The 24,787-nt window shown below is 42.1% G+C and overlaps 1 protein-coding gene across 1 annotated transcript in view; it reads right to left on the bottom strand.

Moving 5' to 3' along the window:
• Positions 1-1,186: 1,186 nt before the first annotated feature.
• The window catches only part of LRMDA (leucine rich melanocyte differentiation associated), a 1,051,049-nt gene continuing 1,027,448 nt past the window's right edge, over positions 1,187-24,787 (bottom strand). The window contains exon 8 of the mRNA XM_059397881.1: positions 1,187-1,677. Coding sequence (XP_059253864.1) covers positions 1,598-1,677 — 80 coding nt within the window. The 3' untranslated portion in view covers positions 1,187-1,597. The remainder of the gene's footprint in view (positions 1,678-24,787) is intronic.

The following is a 24,787-nucleotide window of genomic DNA, read 5'->3' as shown; positions in this document are numbered from 1 at the left end:
GCGACCCTCTAGTTATGTGCTGCCTATAACTTGGAGGGACTCTCTTTCAGGTTTTGCTATCCTCAATCCAACCTAATAGTGGGAGATCCAGGACAGTGAACACTTGGTCGAACAGAAGAAGCAAAAATAAATGCTCTTGTGTCAAGAGTGGCCAGCCTTTCAAATGCATCCTGGAGAGAGTTCACTGGAGTGTCGGTATAGTAAATGAAATTATAGCTACCCAATGAGTACGGGAATGCTTCTTTTCCTTGTCAGATTCGTGCTGGAATTTAGCCAAAGAGACACACAAAGATCCTCTCAGGAGCTTAGGGATTTCAGTTCTGAGAGGTCCTGAGGAAAATTCAAAGGGTTTGTGCCTTCTATTAAAAACTCTCTGGGGCGCCTGGGTGGCTCAGTGGGTTAAGCCTCTGCCTTCAGCTCAGGTCATGATCTCAGTTTCCTGGAATCGAGCCCCACATCGGGCTCTCTGCTTGGAGGGGAGCCTGCTTCCTCCTCCCTCTCTCTCTCTGCCTCTCTGCCTACTTGTAATCTCTCTGTCAATAAATAAAATCTTAAAAAAAAAAAAAAGATTTGGTCTGATGGGTATTTTCTGTGGTCCTTACTTTCTTTTTTAACTTCCTGACCCATCACCCTATTTTCCTTACCTCACTATCTTTACATAGCACCCGAAGGAAGAAGCCAGCTCCAAACTACAAATACAGCCCCGGGTATGGCTGGGCATGTGCGTGGCTGAAAATGAATAAATACACACATATATAAATCCCAGTCCTTGGTACAACCAGAGCCTGGTGCTGGGAAAGACGGCTGACCCTGCTTAAGATTCAGGGCAAGAAATGGATTTAGAAATACACAAAAGAAGACCGAGTCCATGCTTTTACAGTCCGGGATTTGGGGAAAGCGATTCACTCCAGTACAGGAAGTGGAACAACACAAAGCCAGCCATAAATGTCCAAGCGGGCTGAGAACTTATACCCTCTGTTCTCTGAAAGACCACAAACCAGAATGCACCGCTCAGAACAAAGAAAGATGCTAAAGGACGGTGTATGTTGCAGGGGGTGGGGTGAGCGGCTGTGCAGAATAGAAGGGATTAAAGTTTAAGGTGAATAAGGGAGGGCAGCCTTTCTCTAAACTGTGACTATTTCACTAAAAATCAACCCACGGCACTAAGGCATCAGAGGGTTGTCTACTCAGTAAGCAAGCTGAAGACAGTCTCTCTGGCTGGACCACGGCCAGTGAGCATGCTCAGGGAGGCCCCAGGTGTGACCTCTGCTCCCCTGTGAGCAGTGGAGGGACCAGGCAATCTATCATGGTGTTCCTCCTGTCAGCCCTGGTGCTTCGCCGCCGCTGTCTGTCACCCTAGTGGATGAGACCTGCTTAAGGGCATTCATGTCAATCTCTATGTGGCCATTCAGTCTAAAGCAGAAGGATGATCTTGACAGGCCTGGCAAAGTCAGCAGAAGGTACCAGAAGCTGAAGTCATAGCCTTCCCACAGAGATGCAGCGTGGACCACTGTTTTTTCTTTAGCTTTTCCTTTATTTTTACTTGCCTTTTTTCTTTTATTCTTATGACACAGGCTAAAGCATACAGAACTTGCCATCAGAGCTGGTCATCTCGGATAAACCTGTTGCCCTCCGAGTTTTTCCCGTAGTAAACATAGCGACACTTCCCCAGGACACCTGCAAAGAAAGGGAAACACATCTTCAGAGGTGGTACGATGAGTACAGCAAGGAAGCACGGTGCAGAAAAGCAGATACACAACATGGTCCCTGATCCAGTGGGTGGCAGCAAATGGATTAAGCCCCAGAAGGGAAGGACCCTACTGTCTTGTCCTCAGAGTTGACACTCCAATAAAATGTCACCAGAGCACAGGCTTCTCAGAATAACATGTTCCCTGCACAAATTCTTTTCCACCTTTTCTAGTTTGGCCAGATACTCCTCAAAATAAAGCATAAGCCTTTCTTTAAGTTCCCTTAGTAGAGTTTCTAAAAAGGGAAAATTAAGACTTTTAAGATAGGTCCTACCCAAGCAAAAGATGTAAAACGATTTTTCCAGAATGTGACTCTTTTCAAGTCCTTCATCACGAATCAAGATTATGTCCTTCCAGGGCACATGCACCCGAATGTTTATAGCAGCAATGTCTACAATAGCCAAACTATCGAAAGAACCTAGATGTCCATCAATAGATGAATGGATAAAAAAGATGTGGTATATATACACAATGGAATACTATGCAGCCATCAAAAGAAATGAAATCTTGCCATTTGTGACAACATGGATGGAACTAGAGCGTATCATGCTTAGTGAAATAAGTCAAGCAGAGAAAGACAACTATCATATGATCTCCCTGATATGAGGAAGTGGTGATGCAACATGGGGGCTTAAGTGGGTAGGAGAAGAATCAATGAAACAAGATGGGATTGGGAGGGAGACAAACCATAAGAGACTCTTAATCTCACAAAACAAACTGAGGGTTGCTGGGGGGAGGGGGTTTGGGAGAGGGGGGTGGGGTTATGGACATTGGGGAGGGTATGTGCTATGGTGAGTGCTGTGAAGTGTGTAAACCTGGCGATTCACAGACCTGTACCCCTGGGGATAAAAATACATTATATGTTTATAAAAAAAAAAAAAAAGATTATGTCCTTCCAGGGAGAATCTCCCAAATCCCAGGAGGCATCAAATACATCTGGGTGATCAAGGAACAGTGTGGTGTTGACAAAACGCCACATGGAAATCAACAAGAGCCTCCAGCATTAAAGGGCTTCTTCTTCCCTTTTTTTTAGGTTCGCTCCACACCCAGTGTGGAGCCCAACACAGGGCTCAAAACCATGACCCTGAGATCAAGACCTGAGCTGAAATCAAGAGTTGGACTCTTAACTGACCAAGCCACCCAGGCACCCCAAAAGGGCTTCCTTTAACAGGAAGCCTGAAGTGAATTCTCATGTTGGAATACCATTGATATTCATCTTTAGTTTTATTTTAAATAATTGAGTGGTTCCACGTGCAGTTTTTGTTACATTCAAGGAAATTGTAGGAGAGTTTAAGTATGAAAAATACCTCTAGAATAGGGCCAAATCTTTTAACCAACTCAATATTTATTCTAAATATCCATAAGAAGTCACCTGCCACAGTTATTATGGAAGCTTTGTATGATCATTAAGGGAAAATCATTTTTTCTCCAAGAAAACATTTATAATTACAGTTTGCTTTTTGCTGTATTGCTTTTCTTCTAGTCTTAGAACAAGTAACTTAAAACTCAGCTTCACAGAGTTGTCTTATTACTGAAAATACTTGAGTCTCCCAAGTGTGCATAACCAGAAAAAAGCAAAGAAATGTCCATAAAACATTAATTCAAGAGCCATAAATCTACCTGTAAAAATAGCTACCTATATGCATAATTATTTTTTTCTATCAGTCTGTTAGTGTGAAACCAACAATCATCATCTATTCTTCATTTGCGGTAAATTAGCACTTGAAATTATCCAGCTTCTTCACAGCAGACGTTCTAAGGAAATATTTTGGTGATCCTACAAGATATGATTCTCTACTACGGAACTTCAAATATTATTCTTAACGAAGGATTAAAAATGGCTCTTAGAAACTTTTAAGGACAGGGCAGATGCTCCCTGGTTTGGATGGCTTGGGACAAAGTCGGGAAGTCCCAGGATCACAGGATCTCTTGAGAGTGGGCCAAAGGGAGAGGATGGCATTGTTTATGGCCTCAGTCCGGTCTTGGCCTTGCTCTCATTACTTCTGTTTATCACGTTTCCGCGAACAAGGTTACTGCAGACCCGTCTTCCCCCTTAGCCAGGCTTTCCCCTTGGCCCCAATCCCTAGTTTCTGCTTTTCAGAAATTAGGTGTTTGGAAACACTGAGCTTGGATAAGACCTCCTTGAGACCTTTCTTGGGGCTAGAAATTATTCCACTGGCTGTTGGCAGCTCTGAGCCGCTCCCTTTATTATACTGCTTCATGGAGCACCTGTGACTGGACTAACATTGTCACCAATGCTGGGAGCTGGCCTGTTGGTCAGGCTTAGCCGGTCAGGTTCTGTTCCAGGAGCAGTATCCCTTACAGACCAGGGTATGAGTGCCTCAGATGTTTCTGCCAATCCACCAAGGGACTTCTTGAACCTAATTAACTCAAATAAACCCTAAGAATCTGGAAGGATGAGACCAAGGGATGTTAATTACTTTCTATAGCACCAGGACAGCATGAATTTTTACAAAAAGAAATGGATAGGGCTGTCAGATACCATAAAGAACATAGTCTTTCTCTTGAATAAAAGAATGAAAGTCAGACATGCGTGCGTGCACGCACACGCACACACATGCATGTGCACACCCACACACCATGCCCTAGCGGGTGCATTCTCTCCAGTAAACCCTCCAGTACGTTCAGAGATTGAATTTCTTTCCTCTATCCTCTCTCCTTGGTAACCGTCAACTCCAGACCTTGCCTAGCTACAACCTGGATGTCGAGTGCCATTCTGGAAACAAGCTGGCTACCCCTGGAACGTGGGCTGGAGTGTGGAGGGAGGGAGATGAAGGGTTCTGAGCCCTGTTCCCCAGGCCTTCCTTCTGGTCAGCACTGATGAAAGACCTTTTTAAGGCCTGCCCTGTTCCTTGGGGCCTGGAAGCAAGAATGTTTATAGACGTCCTGGTGAGAGAGGGCTGTTTGATGAATACAGGAGACTGGCGAGGTGTCAGAGCTTGGAGAATGAGGCAAGGACATGAGGTATTAATATTGTCAATGATCTCTTGACGGGAAAAAAGATACCGCACTCACCGTCAGATTTAAATAGGCATCGAGTGCATTGATGACACAAGGGCAGACTTCAAACAAAGGGCTGTGTGGTGGGGAGTAGAGCTAGTCTCTGTGCTGGCAATAACCTGATCTGAAGAGACACTGTCAGGGCTAGAGACAGGCCCAGGATTGTGTGCGGTGACAGAAAACAGAGATGCTGACAGAGATACCAGTGCCATATTATGCCAAGGATATTCTAACACTGTCTGCCGTGCTAACGAAAGCTGACATCACTCCCTACCACTTGGGGTCTTCTACGCCTGCTCCTGCAGAGTGGTTCTCCCCAGACATCATTACAAAACTCTCTGCTCGGAGTTCCTGGCAGCCCTGTTCTGTCAGAGCACTTGGGGTCAAGAGGCCTAAGGATAACCTCAGTCAATCTAAATTTGGACTTTGCAGGAGGAGCGCACTCATCCCCCGGTATCTCGGCTACTTGAGGTGATCAGAGCGCCAATGTGTGAGGAGCTGTCACCTTGAATCAAATCCTTACAGGGAAGGCACCCCGTCTGTGGGCTGCTCCGGGAAGGCACAGGGACGGCCTGCCAGCCAAAAATGAGATCCAGCCGCTGGTGTTCTCCTGGGGAGGAAGGTGGTCTGGCTAGTGACAGTTAAAATCGGCTGAAATTTTTGAACTTGCGCCACCTACAGTGGTTTAAACTAAGCAAGTGTTGCCTCCGTTGAGAATCCTACCCGAGTGCACAGTTGGGCTCACATGGGACATTAGTGTTCCAAAAAATAAACAAACAAACAAATACATAAAATTAATAAGGGAGGGAAAAAAAAATCAACCCCACAATCCCATGTGTGGCCATAGGATTTTATCCTTCCTGAAGATTATTTGTAAAATAATGGCATGTGCTTATAAATTAAGCGAGGTGGCAGCATGTTTCTCTCTTCCCGGCCTCCCCGTGGCCCTCTTCTCCTGTCGTGGCAACTGCCATAAACTGTGAAAATTACAGAGGGAACAGTTTGCTCGCAAAGAACATTTTGACAGGGAGGCGCTCCGAGGCTGGAATTTGGGAACCCGCTGGTTGTGACTCAGTAGGCGGTGGCTTCAGCGTACATCTGTAATGCATTCACTTGTTTGTATCTCCTCGAACTATAACGTCTTGGGACTGCAGGGGGAACAACACATTTAATGGCATATGTAGTGTTTTTAATTAAAATATCTGGCTTTGGCCATAAGAAGTGAAGCCGGCTTGCCGTGTGTCAGGCCGACATGTATCTGTCTGTGTGGAGGGTTTCTTTTCAGGGTCCCTGAAAAATGACAGTGTGCTGTCCCCTGGGGAATCTTCTTGTGCCAAATGAGACTCCTAATTTTTCTTAAGTAGCCAGCTCTCCCATCACCATAAGCTTTTAAAACTATAATTATGAAAAAAATGTATTGGGAAGAATCTGTTTTAAAGAGGTCCTTTATCTTTTAAATGTTTCCCCCTCTGGAATGGATGTTCTAATTACGCAGGTTAAGTTATGACCTTGGGGCTGCCTGAGGGGCGAGAAGCAGCGTCTTTTCTTTGGATGTAAGTCTGTGATGTCGGGGCAGTACCAGAGACTGTGCCGGGCAAGACCCTCAGAGTCCCCAAGTAGAAATGCCTTGTACCCTCATGCGGGGTCCAACAAAGACTCCGGGCTCCCTGATCCCCTGGACGGCCTTACCTTTCCAGTTGCATTTTGCTGTTTATTGATTAAGGAGAGGTAGAAGACCTGTATTTAAATCCAGCTCTACCCCTAATGGTTATGTGACCATGTCCATGTCCTTTGTCCTTACTGGGCTGCATTCCCCATTCGTAAAACGAAGGCAAGGGGCCAGATAATCTTGGAAGTTCATGCTAGCTCTGAAATAAGTGATTTAGTATTTTCAAATGCTTCCCTTATGAAGACAGGGACATCAGATCCAATACTGCCCGAGGGAGAAGGCAAATCCAATGGTCAGTTAATCAAAAATTTGATTTCAACTAAGTTAGCTCTTGAAACTCATCCAGCCCACATTCCCATAATATATAGAAGTGGAGATCTGCTGGCCCTCAAAATCCCCCAGTAAGGACGTTCCATTTACTTCTGTGTGGCCTGGATTCCACACTCAGTGCTGGGACATGCTTTCTGCAAACTACCCCATGTCCTGTTAAGCTTTGATATGAGCTTGTTAACTTACCAACTTTAGATTCAACAGAGCTCAACTCTAAATATCAGAGTAAGTGGGTGGTCATTTATATCTTAGTTGTGGAATAATAGTCTAGACACACACAAACATATGAATACAAAAACTTATTTGATGATGGAGTACAGGTTGGGCCAATAAATTCATATTTGTAAAATTAAGTAAAAAGTATCAATGCTATTATCAATATGAGCATTAGTTTTAGTAATCATCATTTTAAATGTTATTATCACAAATGTAATTATAGCTGTGTGATGACAAACAGATTTTGATCCAGTGATTTTGATGACTAGGAACTTGCCATTAGACTGCACTGTGGAACAGGCAAAGGACAGAGGATTGGCTTTTCATGGAACTCCTGTTCTCCAATCTGTAAAAGGAAGGAAGGAACTAGACCCTTCATGGCCTCTGAAAAATATGACGACAGTGTTGTGAGGAAGCGGGAAAGAGTATCTGGAGAGTCTTTCTGGTCCACTTTAGAAGGTTCTAGAACTATGTTTCCATGTGTCCTGTACCTGTTCCATTTCCATGTGTCCTATACATACCTGTGAACATGTCACCTCTACAATACCTCCTCCTCCCCAATCTCTAGAGCCCAGTGGCTGAAACAGTACAGAGGAAGTGTTCATTAAATGCTTGATGACTAGATAGATTAATACCACTGAAATTATTACCTATACACAACTTGAACAGAATCCACGAAGTTAGGAATCTCAGTTACTGAACACTCATACCTTAGCCTCTGCTGAGACTACATGTCTAAAACGTCTTAACAAGAAGGGGGCAAAAGGACAGAAGGCAACAGTCTCAATTCCTAAACACCAAGGTTGTTTTTATGCTGAACACTTTCCTCCCACAGTAACAAAGCAATCACAATATCTGGCTGGAGAGAGGGAAGCGAAGTGAATGTTATCATCCAGCCTTAAGAGCTGTAAACATCATACACGGAGAAGGACATTCCCCAGAAAGCACATTCCTCAGTCTTTGGTACATGTGGGCCGTGAGTTAACTGGGAGATGGAAGGGAATAAATGCCCATGTTTTATGATCTTGAGAAGTGGCTGGAGCAACAGTCGGAGGTCAGCCTGTGTGATGTGCTCTCAGCTCCACTGCGGATATCAGACCGGATTCAGCAGAGTCTGCAAAATTACAGGCTCCTAGCGAAACATCCTCCTTTAGGGTCAGCTACTTAAAGACTAAGGCAAAATGGAAAGAAGAGAGATTGCAGAAAGGTCTTAAGGGAAGGGGTTGCTCGGGAGTTGTTTTTGTAGAAGGAGGACAAAGCCCCTCCTCCACACCACATTGGGCAGATTTCGCCTTGGCTGGCAGGCTCCTCGGAGAAGCCTCAGGCTGGGGAGAAAAGGGGAAAGGCTCTCTACCCTGGAGACAGTAGAGACATAAAAGGAAAAAGTGAGAGACTTCCTTCTCAAACTAGCTGAGTGCGATTTTAGGCAAGTGTCTCAGTTTTACAATCTGCTTCTTGGGTTGGAAGCTGGTGCCATGGTTGTGCAATGCTTGCTAATCCCAAAAACATGTGCAAGGGCTCCCACTGTCCCCTCCATCAACCAGGGGCACATGGTCCTTACTGACTACCACCTCAAACAGCGCCATGCAAGGGATGTCCCCCAGTCTCTCAAATGAGCACATTCTGGAACTCCTCTCCTTTATTATACAAAACAACCCCAAGATGGGTAGGAGCAGCCCTGCTATGCTGCCCTGAGATATGGCTGTGGTCGACACTTGAATTCTGCTGTTTTGACCCCAAGGATGCTTTGACTTCATACTTATGAATATAAACACGGAGACTAGCCTGGTAATTTTTTTCTTTGAGAAAGCATTACTTATTCAGGGCAAACTCCATTTAGCCAATTTAATTCCTTAATTTTTAAATGCAAAGTTAAACCCTATCCTATGTTGCACATTTTGCTTCCATTTTGTCTAGTTTATTTTCAATGGAATCAACTCTTTTCCACGTACTTTTTACAACAAAGCTAAATTTCTCAGCTTTTGCCCAATATCAAAGTTCAGCGGTCAGAGCTTCTAAATCTCAGAGTCATCAATTTTTATAAAGTCACATTACCTAAATACAATTTTGTAGATCTGAGTTGTGACAGGAAGACTTGTGCCTTCTTTTAAAGTTTAGTCAACTCACTTTATTGCGTGTAGTTTTGGTTTGTTTCAATTTTACTTGGTTTTCATTATTTCTACCACAGCTAATTTCTCCCTGTGAATTTGCACCTTTTTCAATATACCAACAAGATATAAATCTTGGTCAGTTGTTTATTTGTTTGTTTGGTTGGTTTTTGTCCATTATAAATTACATTATGTGAGGTTTAGTTGCTGTCAGTTATATTTTGGACTGGTTCTTCCTACGGGCAATGCTTATTGTCAGTTAAAGTAAATGATAGTTTTTATTCATTTCTTAGCACAAAGAGTATGCAGGACAACGATCAATACTCTGGATCCATGACAGAATCTGAATGGTGGGGTCCTGACATGCTGCATTCTACCAAGCACTGGTCAAAAAACAAAACAAAACAAAAACCACAGCATGGACCACAGCATCCAAGGTCTGGATGCATCCACATCCTGAAAGAAAGCTGACCCCAAATGCCAGGCCACCTATCCCTTGAGAAGAGGGCACTTGGTCCCAGTGCTCATTCCTCTAGGGAGACCTAGTGGGACGTTAAACTTTGCACTGAGAGAGAAGAGATTACATACATTTGCTTACACAAATGCTGGGCCTTGTCAAGCCTCACCTGCATGTTTGCAAGGAAGGAAAAAGCCAGGGAGGGAAACCAGTCAGCAGAGAAAGGATCTTGGCAAAACCTGCACTGAAGGTGGTAGGAATGCAAGGCTGAGACGCCAGCCTCCCCGCCTGGGGGAGGCTGCACAAGTGTTCACGTGACTGGGCAGACAGGTTGATGTGTGACAAGCCTGAGCCTGTGCAAAATGTGCTCTGGGCTCCCAGGGCAACTGAAATGAGGCTTGTCGTTTTAGGCCAAGGGAAGGAGGTAGGAAAGGGGGAGAAAAACCAGTTTTGCCCTCATAGAATCTGCTAGTGGGAGATGTAAAAGCTGGTCCAACTCCTAGAAAAAACTGAACCTTTAAGAGGATCCTCCGTAACCTGCTCCACTGTTCCACCTTGAGCCCCTGGTCCCTGCCCTCAGGTTGCAGGCGCCATGGCCTTGTCCAGACCTCACCCGGCCATTCAAAGTCCTTTCTACATAGAAGAAATATTAGGCTGATAGAATGAAAAGTTATGTGGCAGCAGATGTTTCCATTGTGTGAATCCTGGAAAGGAAACAGTCAACGCGCTTTTCCTCAGATGTCACTGCTTTTTAAATTGTGTTGTACTGGGATTGTTCAGGTAGACAGAGACGGATGGGAAGAATCCCAGTCTGAGGGTGGGCTCACTTGTTCTTTTTTAAACATCATTAATATGATTGGATCTTATCTCTACATATGCTGTATTTCAATCAAATAGGGACTATATACACATCAGAGTTCAGTGCCATAGTAAAGATTTCCTTGCTCCAACAACATCACTCCATTAAAAACAAAACAAAACAAAACAAAAAACCTGCTGACTCTTCTTAGTAATCCAAATTCTTGGTTTTTCTTCTCAGTTTACGTCTTTTTTGTGTTTGTTAAAATGAAGCCAGAAAGTTTTTATTCCAACTTCCTAAATGATGATTTATTTGTACACTCTCTTAAGAATACTCTATTTTGCTATTCTTCCTAGCAAGCTTAAACAAAGAATAGAATACTTTTGTTTAAAATTATTTCTTTAACGGTACTGAAGAATTTGCATGGAGACCAAATTTAAACATCTTCATTTTAGGTCGAGTCTTTCATTTCGTAATGGTAGAAAATGAGGTTCAAAGTGGCTTCCGCAAGGTCACAGTGCCAGACCAGACGTCCATGCAGCTCTACCTGCCTAACCCAGGTATCTCTGAATCATAAGACACTGCCGTGAAGACAGTGGGGCACTCCACAGATCAGTCTGAGAAAGGCTGACTCTTACCTACTTTTCCATTGGGAGAAATGGAATCTTTAAGGCCCGTTTGGTGTGAGCACGTCCCCCTACTCCCCATCTCTGTATTCTAAGTGGGGTTTAATGGATCTGAGATGGGCTGGGTTCCAAAGTGCGTGCCAAGATGGAATGCAAATCAGCTCAGATTCATGAAGTTCCCTTCCGTGCTGCTCACTGATGGATGTCACGTAACCCAAGCTGTCAGTCAAAGTGGACAGTGGCCAAGTGGTATGGCCTCATTTTTCCTTCTCGGTGTTCTTTTTTCTTTTTACTGAAGAAAACTCAGAAATCTTTCAGACAGGAGAGAGAGAGAGAAAGAAAGGAAAAGTTCACCCCTTTGTCACCTCCACCATTTCCACCATTATGTCCACATTCATTTTTTCCATCTCCCATCTGAAGTCAAGAGCATTGCCACTAGAGGGCAGCATGAATTTAGGAAAAAAAGCAGTTTTCTTGGGAAAGGAAAAAAAAATGATGGCAACTATTCAGGAAGGGCCATTAAAGCCACACTGTGCTTTTGGTCACCAATTATAGGTTCTGTAATGATCAATATGTCACATTTGCTCAATCTATGCTGACGGCTTTCTGGGAGTGGGGCTACCAAACACCCCCCACTTTTGGATTCCTCTAGCTCTATTTCCAAGACTGATTCTTTTTGCCCTCAGTTGCTGTAATTCATCCTCCAGGCTCAGGAGTTGGGGATGTTTACATAATACCGGCATAAGTGTAAAGAAGTATGCAAACTAATGAACAAAGATAAATTCCTGAATATCCTAGAAAAATACCATTTTCATTGCAGAAATCCAAAAGAAAATATGCCACCCAATGGCTTGGCACAAAAGGGAGAAAACTCAAAAATAAGACAAAATAAAACTGGATCAATAAAATATACAAAAGTTGTGTATATGCCATCCACACAGATCATGGCGGCCCCAAACCCTCCCAACTATCATCTTCCCTCTTAGAGTACCTGGTCCAGACTAATCAGAATAGAGAGGCAGCAGGCGCCTGGGTGGGTTTGTCAGTTAAACATCTGCCGTGATCCCAGGGTCCTGGGATCGAGCCCTGCACCAGCCTCTCTGCTCGATGGAGAGTCTGCTTCTCCTTCTTGCTTTCCCTCTGTGCTCTCTCTCTCTCTCAAATAAATAAAATCTTTAAAAATAAAAAAAAAAGCAAAGAAAAAGAAAGAAATGAAGAAAATAAAGAAAAAAGAGGCAGAAACAACTCAAATAAAAAGAAAATAATAATTTCAGCTTCTCTTTGACTACCATTTGGTGTCTATTTATTAATCTCTGGTACATAGATCAGTGTTTATTTTCATGGCCTGACAGCAAATGACCAACTTCCTTTAGGAGAAATGAGGCATTTGTGGGTTTCTAGGGATTCCAAGTTTATCATTATTTATTAAAAATTAAAAAAAAACAGCAATAAATGTATGACATTCTAGGGCATGACATTTTGAATGAGAATTTTTTAGAGTTAAAATAAATGAGTAGATTAAATCCGAGAAGGGAGTACACAAAAATCGGTGTTACTAGATGAGGGGAAGGAGCGCTGAGCACAGGTATGGCTCTCCATCTCAGTCAAGAGACCTTTCTTAAGAGACCAGGTGGTCAGCGAAGCACACATAAAATGGCTCTCACGCACTTTCTTCCCATACACTTTCTTTCTTCATGTAACAGTCATGTGATTGACTAGCCACTAGGGGAATGTTGGGTTCCAGTTAATTAATTAAATTATCTCATTAACTCGTGGATAACTAGAAACCTTTCTGAGTTTGCTCTCCTACATCAACACTACGTAAAACGAAAGTCAGCTTCCTCGTCTTACCAGGTATATCACAGTGGCCACGAATGAGTATTTCTCTGAGTATCTACAGTGAAGATGATATAGTTTAGAACCTTAGCTGGGGTGGGAAGACTGCTCACTGAACGTTTCTCAAGGTCTTAAGATCTCCTTTATATATGAGCTCCAAAAGGGCAGAGATGACAACTTTTCATCCTTGCTTCAAGAGGCCCAGAGAATGTAAGCACTCAATAGATTTTTTTTTTTTTTTTTTAGTTTGGAATAATTGAAAGAATCCTAGGACGCAACTTGCCCTTGCACCAGAATCACCTGGAAGTTTGATAAAAACAGATGCTTAGCCCCATCCCCAGAGTTTCTGATTAGTGGATCTGAGACAGGGCCAAGAATTTGCATTTTTGTTAGTTCCCAGGTGAGAGTGATGCTACTAATTAGGAGACCCCACTTTAGCAGACACTATTCTAGGACAACCCAAAGGGGCTCCTTTTTCCTTTTTTAAAAGTAGCTTTTATTGACATTAGCTTTTATTCTTATAAAGTTAAGATCACTCAGATTCAGAGTCAGAAAACCTCGTGGACTGAGGGTCCTAGTGTATTGAGTTTTAGTAGATACAGTTACTGTCTCCAAACAGCAGTCTGAAAACCAATGGCACCTAAAGTTAATAACAACAATAATTATTATAATAGTTGCTCTTTAACAAGAAAAAAACATAAAAGTTTAAATTTAAGTAATGTGTACACTATATTAAAAGAAGAAAATTTTTTTGGATAAGGAGGGTAGAACTGAACCTGGAAACCATAATTTATGAAGTATAGGAAAACAAAAAAACGTGCAGAAAAATTTCCCAGAAAGTCTTTAGCTTTCCTCTAAAAGGACAGAATCTTAAATGAACAAATCAGAGCAGTGGGGGTCCTCCTGCAGAGTCTGAATGGGAATTTTGGCTTTGCTCTCAAGCACAAATTTGCTTTTGGGTTTCAGATCTGCTTCTATTAGAAAGCTTACATCAAAAGGGGGGAAACATCCACAGTTCTGTCTAGTTCTTCAGGCTAAATTTTCTCAAGAGAGTCATTGAAAATAAAGACAAGTGGCTTTTTTTTTCCTTTAATTCTTCTTCAAGCTGCAAAAAAAGAACCTCTCAAATAAAATTAAGCAGACCCAGTAACAACTAGGTTTGTCATAATTCAAACTCTGCAAGGATTGGGGGAAAGACCTTCCTTCTTGGGCCCATTAGTCCAGCCTCCATCTGCCCTTCATTAGAATCCAAACAAACTTTTCCTGTACTGATATTACTATAATCTTTCCTAATTCCAGGACACTCTAAATTGCTTTTGCCAAAAGGAAAACAAAAGGAATCTGCTGATATATGAGCTAACTGAAAGAAGTTTGCATTATAGAAAAAACAAAAACAAAAGTATGTTGTTGCAGAAAGCACAGCATAATTCTCGGGCACTAGCAAATCTCAATACCAAATGCCAAAATATTTTCATTATTTCCTGATCTTTAACTTCCCATCCTCTAGCCTGCCTTGGAAAAATAAAAAGTCCATATATATGCTAATGCTAATGAAAGAAACTATAGGTTAAGGAAGAATTAATAGACGAAAGCAGTTTATAAGAGCAATATGAACCTCTTGTACATTTTTTTTTTTAACCCAAGATGAAGACAAAGTAAACAGTAGAAAAACATATTATAAGGGCCTTCATTAGGGTCAGGCTCATTAAAATTTAATGAAGGCAGCAGAGTCTCTCCAACAATATTTAGAGGGGTGTACTTTTTACCTATCAGTGGAATGGCCTGGGTTGGAGAGACATTGCTGACAGTGGGTGGTACCAGGTGTTATCTGTCTCTGGAACATACTACTTTGATGGCTTGGGATATTACCCATTTTATTTGGCTGGCTTGAATTCGTCAGGATTCACCCTGTGGTGAGTTAACATGCCTCCATATTGAAAAAAAATTGCCCATGGGCCAATGTGAGCCTCGCACCTAATAGAATACATCTGGCTCTGACAGTTTGATGCCCAGCTCTGAGCCACATTCGGCAACACAAATTAACAGCGTAGACATTGCCCACGCTGAGCAGGAAGTAATAACCTGCTACCTGCTACTTGGCCAAAATCTCATTATAAGCCATTACCGTAATTGAGGGCCAAGACTCTGTGGATATTAGACTCCCTGAACGCCAGTCGTTAGTTCAGCAGAAGAAAGACTCCGAATGGAGGGGGCGGTGGGGCCGACTGAGGAGAAACTGTTTTGGACCATAGAGTGAATTCCTTCTACAGGGTGCTCTGTGGCTCTGGGAGCTCTGGAAGCTGTTTCTCTTCTGCCCCAAAGTCCACAGGAACTCTTGGGGGGTGGGGTGGGGGTTCGGGACTCCTGGAAGCTGACACAATTCTTGGTAGGTCTCCAGCAATGCTATGCAATTAAAATTTGGTTTAAGTGAATACTGAGGACAGCCACAAAGGGAAGAAGAGGGCCAAAAAAAGTCAGAATTCTGAAAAGTAATAAGGGTAGAAGCTGGGGTAGAGAAAGGGGGAAGAATTACTCCAGAATTACTGTATCTATATGAGCTTTCAGTCTTCTGTAGGGGGCAAGGCCAGGCCCTTTTCCCCATAAGACTGGCCCTCTTAGTCTCTGCCCAGGGTTGGGCAGCTAGGGATGAAGTGGTGAGGGTGTGGTGGAGGGAAATAGGACAGAAGTCCAATGGATCGATCAAACGGTGCATCAATTAACCTGGTTTTGGTATCATGGGGATGGTTCTGGACTTTAGTAACCATGACAGCTATCAATAAATATCTCTTGGAAGGAGGTACAGAGGGCCAGGGAAAGGAGTAACTGAAAATACAATAAACCATCTTCAGGAAGTCCTTCTTATCCTGCTACATACAAACCCCTCCCCGGCCCCACACTTCACACACATCGCAATAAGAACCACATTCTCCAATTATGGGCGCCTGTTTATGCCAGGTTTTACCTTGGTTATACTCAGGGGTATCCTAAACCTTCTGAGTGCCAGGACTTGTCCAGAAATGATTAGAAGCCTAGTTAACAAAGCTTCCAGGGCATCCAGAAGTTTCCATCACTTCCTGTGCCATGTCTCAGTGAAAGGATCCCTGCTCTTGGAATTTTGAAAGAGTCAGTATTTGGGGCGGGGGGATAAACACGATGGTGGAGGCGAAAGGCTGCTGCTGAGCATGAGGACATCTGTGAACAGCAGGTGCACACTCGGGCCATGCTAAGACAGTCTTCCAGTCTCAGCCACGCCAGCCTCAGTGTTTCTCTTCACCCAGAGGGTTAAGCACAAGCCAGAGCCTACGAAATGGCTGCTGTTGGTACAAGTGAGGCCTTCCCTATAACTAGATCCTTCAGGAAAAAACAAATTAATCAACAGCGAGCTGAAGTGGGTTTAATGATTGCATTCTGCATACAATCAGCTTTTCCCTTTTCAAGGGCCATCAATATGTCAAGGGAAGACATATCTGAAGGATATAGCTCTTAACATCAAGGTTATCTATTCTCCGCAAGGCTCCCACTCCTTGCTGGGCTGATACTCCACGCTGCCTGTGTCTAACATTTTCATCAACTCTGCAATCAATCAAGGTAATAATGTTGTGCAAAAAATCAATTAACAACGCAATTAAACTTTCCTTATTATCTCAAAGGGCTGAAATAATACCTAAAGGGAAGATAGACTCACTGAACGCAGACATCCATAATCCAATGTGAAAGTGAATTATGAGGTTGGACAGATGCAGGCATGTGCGGGTGCTGTTATTTTCCAGGGGTTATATCTCATCGTGGCAGTGTATCAGTCAGCCCCAATCCCAGACCCTAAAATTCCAAATTACTTTTAAGAAATATATGATGTGCAATATCCATTTCATATTCTCTTTTAAAGATAACCCCCTCCCCTCCAAAAAAATTGAACAGCCATATTATTCAAAGACAAAATGATCTTTCAACAAGAACATAAAATATAAAAGCTATAATAACATTTACATCTGTATAGCACACATCTCTGTAAATGCAGGTCATCTATTATACATAATCTGCGGAGCCTAAGAGGCCCAGGATGCAGCACAACATTTAAAACCCAAATGTGTGAATGTGCAGACTCCTATGGGATGGCCGTGCCTTCCCCCAAGTGGAGGTCTCACCCTTGCCAGGCCACTCTCACATGCACGCACACACGTACGTGCACACATGTAGAAGCATCCAGAACAACAGAAGCATCAGTCATTTAAAATGAGAATGACTATATTATTTAGTAATTACGCTCAGCTTGCCCTGAAACACTGTCCTTAGGAATGGAGCTTTTATAGTACATGAAAGAGATGATTATTAACCTTTTGCTGCAGTGAGCACTGCGAAGGGCTTGGGATTTCACGGTGAAGTAGGATACGTAGTAGAAGAAGAGGTAAAGAGGTTCCCTGACATTTTCAGAGCTCATCTTAAACTGTTCAGGACCCACATGCAATGGTCTGGCTCCAACAAAAGACAGAAGAGGAAACCATAACCAGAAAAGGGAAGGTTAAACAGACAAACAAACATCAAAGCAAAAGCCAGCAAACAAAAAGCGCTGATCAAATATTGACATTATTTGAATATCCTCTTAACTCCTGGAAATAAAACACAACACTTACAAGGATCAATATGAACAGATATCAGATGCGCATGCCCACACAAAAATCACCTCCCTACACTCGTCCTTCTCCATTATGGCACCAGAGGCTTCCCTGTGGCGGAGTGGAAGGATCTCACAGCATATACGGAGAGCCTAGGAGATCCCTGGAAATTCATAGGCGCCAAATGAACTGATCCAGAAAGGCACAGTTCCAAATTTGGGCCTCGGAGAGTTATCCAAATCAGAACGAGGAAGGATTTCTTTATCAAACGTGTTGCTTTATCAACGTGTTGCTATGTGAACTCCAGGTTTTGGTAACACACAGCATTCTCCTAGTGGTGTGGATCTCCACATATACCACCTGGAGTTGTGCACGCATTGGTGCTTGAAAATATCAGTGCTCAACAATGAATTCCCTTTTTTTTTTTTTGCAAGCCACTCACTTGTAACAAGGACCCATCTTCTTAAGCCAACTTTCCCCATTTTCAGCACAGCTAGGAGGCAGGACTAAGCCCCAAGTGCAGATGTACATGAACAGTAAAATGAGACAAATGCACGCACAAGCGCTCCGTCTGTAATTTCTTATGAAAAATAAGAAAGCAAATCGTGATGTACTTTTTAGTACAGAATTTCCACAGAGAAGTGAAACAGGTTAGTGAATCCTGCCATTTCTCTAACCTTAAGGAACATAATTAATATGTTTTCATTTTCAATGACTATATTGTGTGTGTATCAACTGGAACTGCTCCTGCTGTGTATTTGATTCCACTGACGATGGGGTGGGTTGGATTTTAAATGATGTGTGAGCACTTCTGTTCTTTCCGTGCTCTGGTTTATGTGTTATTCATGACTTGCATTACAGACATGGCTGATACACAGATGTAAATGTTATTAAATCTTTTGTATTTTAGAGGCTTTGTGAAAGGCTTCTTTGTTTTCAAATAATTCTTTTAACCACCAGAAATAACCAGTAATACATGACAATGTCTTGGGAATTTTTTTTTTTTTTTTCACTGAATTTTCTGATGAGATTTTCTCCTCTTTACTGCTGTTTTTTCATCAAAATAAAAATGTGGGATAAGTGGGCAGATGGAAGGGTTACATCTTCATAGCACCAGTCAAGAACTCATTCACATGTGTGTGCATATGGGCCTGTACAAGTGTGTGCTGTGTGTGTTTGTGGGTGCTTGTGTGTGTACTGTTCTGTTTGTGCTGTACATTATGTCATATGTGTTGTATATCTTACTTTGGTCTGTGGGCATCTAGAGGATGATGGTGTTCTAGGGGCACGTGGTGTGTACGTGGGTGTGAATATGTTGACATCATTATGCTGGATCGGAACTCAAAGTTGCCAATTCTTAACTGCCTGCCAAGGAAGCAGTTTCCTCACTGCATTTTGGTTATTTGGCATAATTTTAATCTGTTTTTCACTTTGCTCCATCCTCTTCACATTCCTTAGGATTTCAACCGAAACGTGGCGGAGGATAAACCTCTTCCTACAGACAGCACTTGATCAGTCTGTGCCTCTTACTGGCTCACTTTTCTCCATTGATTTTAAATTTAAACGATGCTCCGAGGCTGAGCCGTGCACCTCCACAAATATAGCTGACTTCACTGAAGGAGGTCAGGAAAGACAGAGATGTGTGTTTCAGTCCTGAGGTTAGGAGCCCGACTTCAAAGAGCTCTAAAAGGAGAGTAGGCTTGGGTCCTCTCCCATCCTCAGGGCAGTTGGGGGTACCTGCCTGATTTCAGATGTGCCCTTTTTAGAAGCACAAGAAAGGTCATCTCAACTCGGGGAAATGTGGAGGAGTCCAAAGATCAGGTTCTAGCTCCGGGTCTATAGTCCGTGTCCTGTGCAACTTGTTCAATTGGTCCAGACCTTGGTTTCTTAGTGTCTGGAGAAAATACTTCTTACTTCTGTTCTAATAATATAATCCCTATTATCCTTTACATATATTCTCTATGCTGTGCATAGGTCATATGGTTGACACAAAGATAGAGACCTTTCTCTTTCCGTGTCTCTTCCTTTTCTTGGTTTGTCCCCTTCCCTCCTAGAATATCTATGGTCCTCATACTCCCTTTTTCCTTTTTATGGGTTTCAAATATAGAGTTAAAATATAACAGTCTTGAGACACCTGGGTGACTCGGTAAGTTAAGCACCTGCCTTCGACTCAGGTCATGATCCCAGGGTCTTGGGATAGAGTTCTACATCAGGCTCCATGCTCAGTGGAGAGCCTGCTTCTCCCTCTGCCTGATGCTCTCCCTGCTTGTGTGCTCTCTCTCTCTTAAAAAAAATATCTAACTGTCTTCTTTCAGAAGCATGTCCCTCCACACTTTTTCTAGGAATCAACTAGTTTTCTGACCACTAACTCACATGAGGATATTAACCATTGACAATGAAACAGAGTTTCATCACTTTGATAAAATATTTTAAAAACAGACACACTAAAAACTAGATGAACTGAACGACTCTTGAATGGAATTTAGGCAAAGCAAATAAGTGGGGAAACACTTATGATACCCAAAATGAAGAAGAAAAGGAAAGAAAGGAAGAGATTCTTTTTATATTTGAGGAGCTGACAGGCCAGTAAGGGAGATGACTTGTCAAATAAAAATAACGGCGATAAAATTTGCTGTAATAATATTATGTACAAAATGTTATGCAAACATAGAATAAAGATTAGCTCTACCTTTGGGAGTGATGGGGTGAACAGAAAGCATTTAAAAAACCATTTTCTCTATGTGTATTTCTCTTTTTACTTAACTCACAGACATATTTGTTGTTAATAAGTTATATAATACAGGAGGCATATTTAAAACCTTATTACTCCTCTCAAGACTTCCATGAACACCTGATATACAGTGACTCCCCAGATTCCCTGCAGGAGAGATATAAATATAGGCATATACGTATAGAGATGACAGAGATGTAGGTATAGATGTAGGTATACAGATATACGGAGATACAGCTATAGACAGTATAGATGTAGACATAGGCATACAGATATATAGAGCGTTGATATAGGTGTGTGTGTGTGTGTGTGTGCGTGTGTACACATACATCATACATATTATACAGATATGGATGTATGGGTGTAGATGAAGGCCAAACTGCTAAGTAAAAATGCAAGGAACCAAGAAGTACATAAACTTTTGGATAAGAAAGAAGTAAAAATAAGATTAAAAAAAACAAAATAGGGGCACCTGGGTCGCTCAGTTGGTTAAGCAACTGCCTTCGGCTCAGGTCATGATCCTGGAGTCCCAGGATTGAGTCCCACATCAGGCTCCCAGTTCCATGGGGAGTCTGCTTCTCCCTCTAACCTTCTCCCCTCTCATGTTCTCTCTCTCTCTCAAATAAATAAATAAAATCTTTAAAAAAAATAAACACACCTCTTCATCTATGTTTTACAAAAAGAAATATGGGGGGGGGGATAAACCACAGACTAATAAGAACAGCTAAATGTAGTGGGAGAGTGAAAATAGGGTGGCAGGCATCAGGATGGAGCTGAGACTTCTCTGAAAATATCTCCTTATTGTCACATATTTCACATACTCAAAAACAAATATAAAAGGGTAGAAAAAACAAACCTTAAAACTGAATACACTTGGAGGAAAAAAATGAACCTAACTGCATATCAAATCAATAACATAATGACACAAGAAAAGAAAGTCGGGTAATTTTGGAACACTGTACTTCAAATGCACATCTGAGTGAGATATAGTCTGAGGGAGAAAAATACAAGCAGCAATGAAATCTTGAGCTTTACTTAGTAGGCTTATTTCTGTTAGTGTTACTGCTGTTATAATTCTCTTTTTTTCTTATTACGTCTTGTTAGTCACCATATGGTATATCATTAGTTTTTGATGTAGTGTTCTGTAATTTATGGTTTGTATATAACACCCAGTGCTCCATGCAATACGTGCCCTCCTTAATACCCATCACTGGACTAACCCATCCCCCCACTTCCCTCCCCCTAAAACCCTCAGTTTGTTTCTTGAGTCCATAGTCTCTCATGGTTTGTCTCACCCTCTGAATTCCAACCCCCCCTTCATTTTTCCCTTCCTTCTAATGTCCTCCATGTTATTCCTTATGTTCCACAAGTAAGTTAAACCATATGGTAATTGACTTTCGCTGCATGACTTATTTCACTCAGCTTAATCTCCTCCAGTTCATCCATGTTGTTTGAAAAGTTGGGTATTCATCCCTTCTGATGGCTGAGTAATATTCCATTGTATATATGGGTCATATCTTCTTTTTTTATTTAAGATTTTATTTATTTATTTGACAGAGAGAGATCACAAGTAGGCAGAGAGAGGGGGCAAACAGGCTCCCTGCTGAGCAGAGAGCCCGATGTGGGGCTCAATCCTAGGACCCTGGGATCATGACCTGAGCTGAAGGCAGAGGCTTAACCCACTGAGCCACTCAGGTGCCCCTGGACCACATCTTCTTTACCCATTCATCTGCTAAAGTGTAGTTATAATTCTCAAATTATTTTGTGTGTGATGTAGGGTAAAGAAAATGTGTACCTACACTGAAGTTACTGGGAGTTAGTAGTTTCACTATGAGAGGACAGAAAGCAAAGAATGAGGGAAGATGTGGTAGGCAGAAAAATGGTCCTCAAGATGTCCATTCATACTCTGACCTCTGGAACCTGTACTATGATATTTTATTTGATAAAATGAACTTTGTACAAGTGATAGAGGATATGGACTGTAGGTGGAGACATTATTCTGAATTGTCTGGGCTCTACCTAATCTCCTGAGTCCTTAAAAAGGCAAGAAGCTCTAAAGGCTGTGGTCACAGAGAGAGATATGACCAGGATCAGAGAGATACAACACCCCACAACTTTGAAGGCGGTGGAAGGGACCTGGAGCCAAGAATTGGAGGTTTCTGGAGCTGAAGAAGGCTCCAGCTTCGAGAGGGTTTCTCGGTGGAGAAGGCAAGGAAACGGATGCTTTCCTGTGAGTCTCCAGAAAGGAACACAATCCTACTCGCACCTTGATTTTAGCTCATTGAAGAGCACTTAGACTTCTGACTTATAGAATTAAAGGATAGTTTCTGTTATCTAGGCCACTCAGCTTGAGTAATTTGTTATGGCAGCCCTAGGAAACTAAATATGGAAGGTGATGATGGTCATAATGATGATGGTAGTGAAAACTGCAAATCTAAATTGGAGAGATCTATAAGAAATGATTAAAACTCTCATATGTATGAATGTGTGTTGGACATCTGGCACCTAGATACTGGTTCCCCCCAAAATATTGCTACCTAAAATAACTGAGATGTGGGTGGGAACTATACAAAGTGCCTGAGACATCTTATGCCAGAAGACAGGTCATGAATGCAGAAGGTGGCTTGAACATCCTCTCTCTAGCCAAATTTGGCACAATTTGATATCAAAATGAATAACGAGAGTAACTAATTTGACACATTGAATTGAGAAAGAACTATGAATTAATAATGATACTTAAGTACATAAATAAATAAAAGAGATAAAGCACTTATTTAATGAATGCCAGCTTATTAATGTAGAAGGAATGACAAAATTGGAAAAATCACCATATTCCAATGTAGTAATTCAGGCCAGTATTATCAACAGATGTTACAAGTATTGGGGTGAAAGTTTATTGGAGAAGAAAATATTCACACAGCCTTAGATTGCCACCATTTAGGTTACTTATTAATTATAAAGGGGAACACATACCTTCAGAGTGGATCAATATGGTAGTAACCACATCAACCAAATGATCAATCAGCATTGCTACAAAAGGGATCATTAAATGTATGTGTGTCCCAACATGATCAAACATCACCTACATTTGCCAAAATGTTAAACCTGAATGAACTCATGAGTGAGCAACCAGAAAAATCTGGAGTGTGGGAAATTCTAAAATGACACTGACTTGGGCTTTTGAAGAAGTAAAAACAGAAACCTAAAAGTCATGAAAAGCAGGAAAGGTGGGAGGTGTGCCCCAGTGTACATGAGAATCACCTGGGGCACTTGCTAACAATGCAGATTGCTGGGTCAGCCCCCAGAGTTTCTCTTTTGGTGGGTCTGGAGCAGGGGCTCCAGCTTTTCCAGTTCTGACAATTTCCCTAGTAATTCTGATGCTGCTGGGCAGGGGCGTCCCCCTTGAGAACTTCTGCACTAAATTAAAAAATAAAAGACTTAACAATCAAATGCAAACTTTGATTAGATATTAGATTAAAATAGAAGGTGGGGGACCTGGGTGGCTCAGTTGTTAAGCATCTGCCTTCGGATCAGGTCATGATCCCAGTGTCCTGGGATGAAGCCCCACATCGGGCTCCCAGCTCGGTGGGAATTCTGCTTCTCCCTCTCCCATTCCCCCTGTTTGTGTTCCCTCTCTTGCCATCTCTCTCTCTCTCTCTCTCTGTGTCAAATAAATAAAATCTTAGAAAAAAAAAAGAAGTTATAAGAGACACCATTGGAAAGACTGAGGAAATTTAACTCTAGACTGTATAGTAGGCAATGGTTTGAATTAGCGCGCGCGCGTGCGCGCGCGCGTGTGTGTTTAAGACTGTATGCATTTATTTGACAGAGAGAGAGTGACACAGCAGAGAGAGAGGAAGAGAGAGGAAGAAGCAGGCTCCCCACTGAGCAGAACCTAATCATGACTTGAGCTAAAGGCAGCTGCTTGACCCACTGAGCTACCCATGTACCCAGAATTAATGTAAATATTTTTAGCATATTGTTGTTTCATAAGAATTGGTCCTTATCTTAAGATATTCATGTTGAAGTATTTGGGATGAAGTGTGATGGTGCCTCCAATTTATTTAAATGTCTCAAAAAATGTGTGTATACACATGCAGACTCATAGACATATACAGAGAGAGAGAGCAAAGGTGGCAAAATAATAACTGTGAATTCAGGTAAAGAATATATGTGTGTTCAATGGACTCTTCTTTTGACTTTCCTATAGGCTTGAAAATTTTCACAATAAAATTTTGGAGCAGATGGCTTGTTTATCTTGGCATATGTCTTTGTAAGTGTACAGTAATGACCCCAGGAATAATTCTCAAATCTGTGTTAACTTTCTTTACCTTCTCTTCCCTGGATTCCATCAGGTGACCTATAAAGCCTCAGGTTAGCACTGACTGAGATCCTTTCAGGCCAACATGATTTCCACAAACAGCACTTTGCTATTCAAAACAGAATAACAGAGTGAAAAATTATCAGACGCTGCTATTGCAATCCCATCACTCTGTGCCTTCCTCTTTGTACACACACACACACACACACAGTCCACATACACACTGCATCTTTTATTTTTTAAGATTTTATTTATTTATTAGAGAGAGGGAGAGGATGCACCCACACAAGTGGAGGGGGGAGGGATAAAGGG

Source organism: Mustela nigripes, chromosome 4 (assembly GCF_022355385.1).
Source record: "Mustela nigripes isolate SB6536 chromosome 4, MUSNIG.SB6536, whole genome shotgun sequence".
NCBI lineage: Eukaryota > Metazoa > Chordata > Mammalia > Carnivora > Mustelidae > Mustela > Mustela nigripes.
This window is presented reverse-complemented; position numbering and strand designations above follow the sequence as displayed.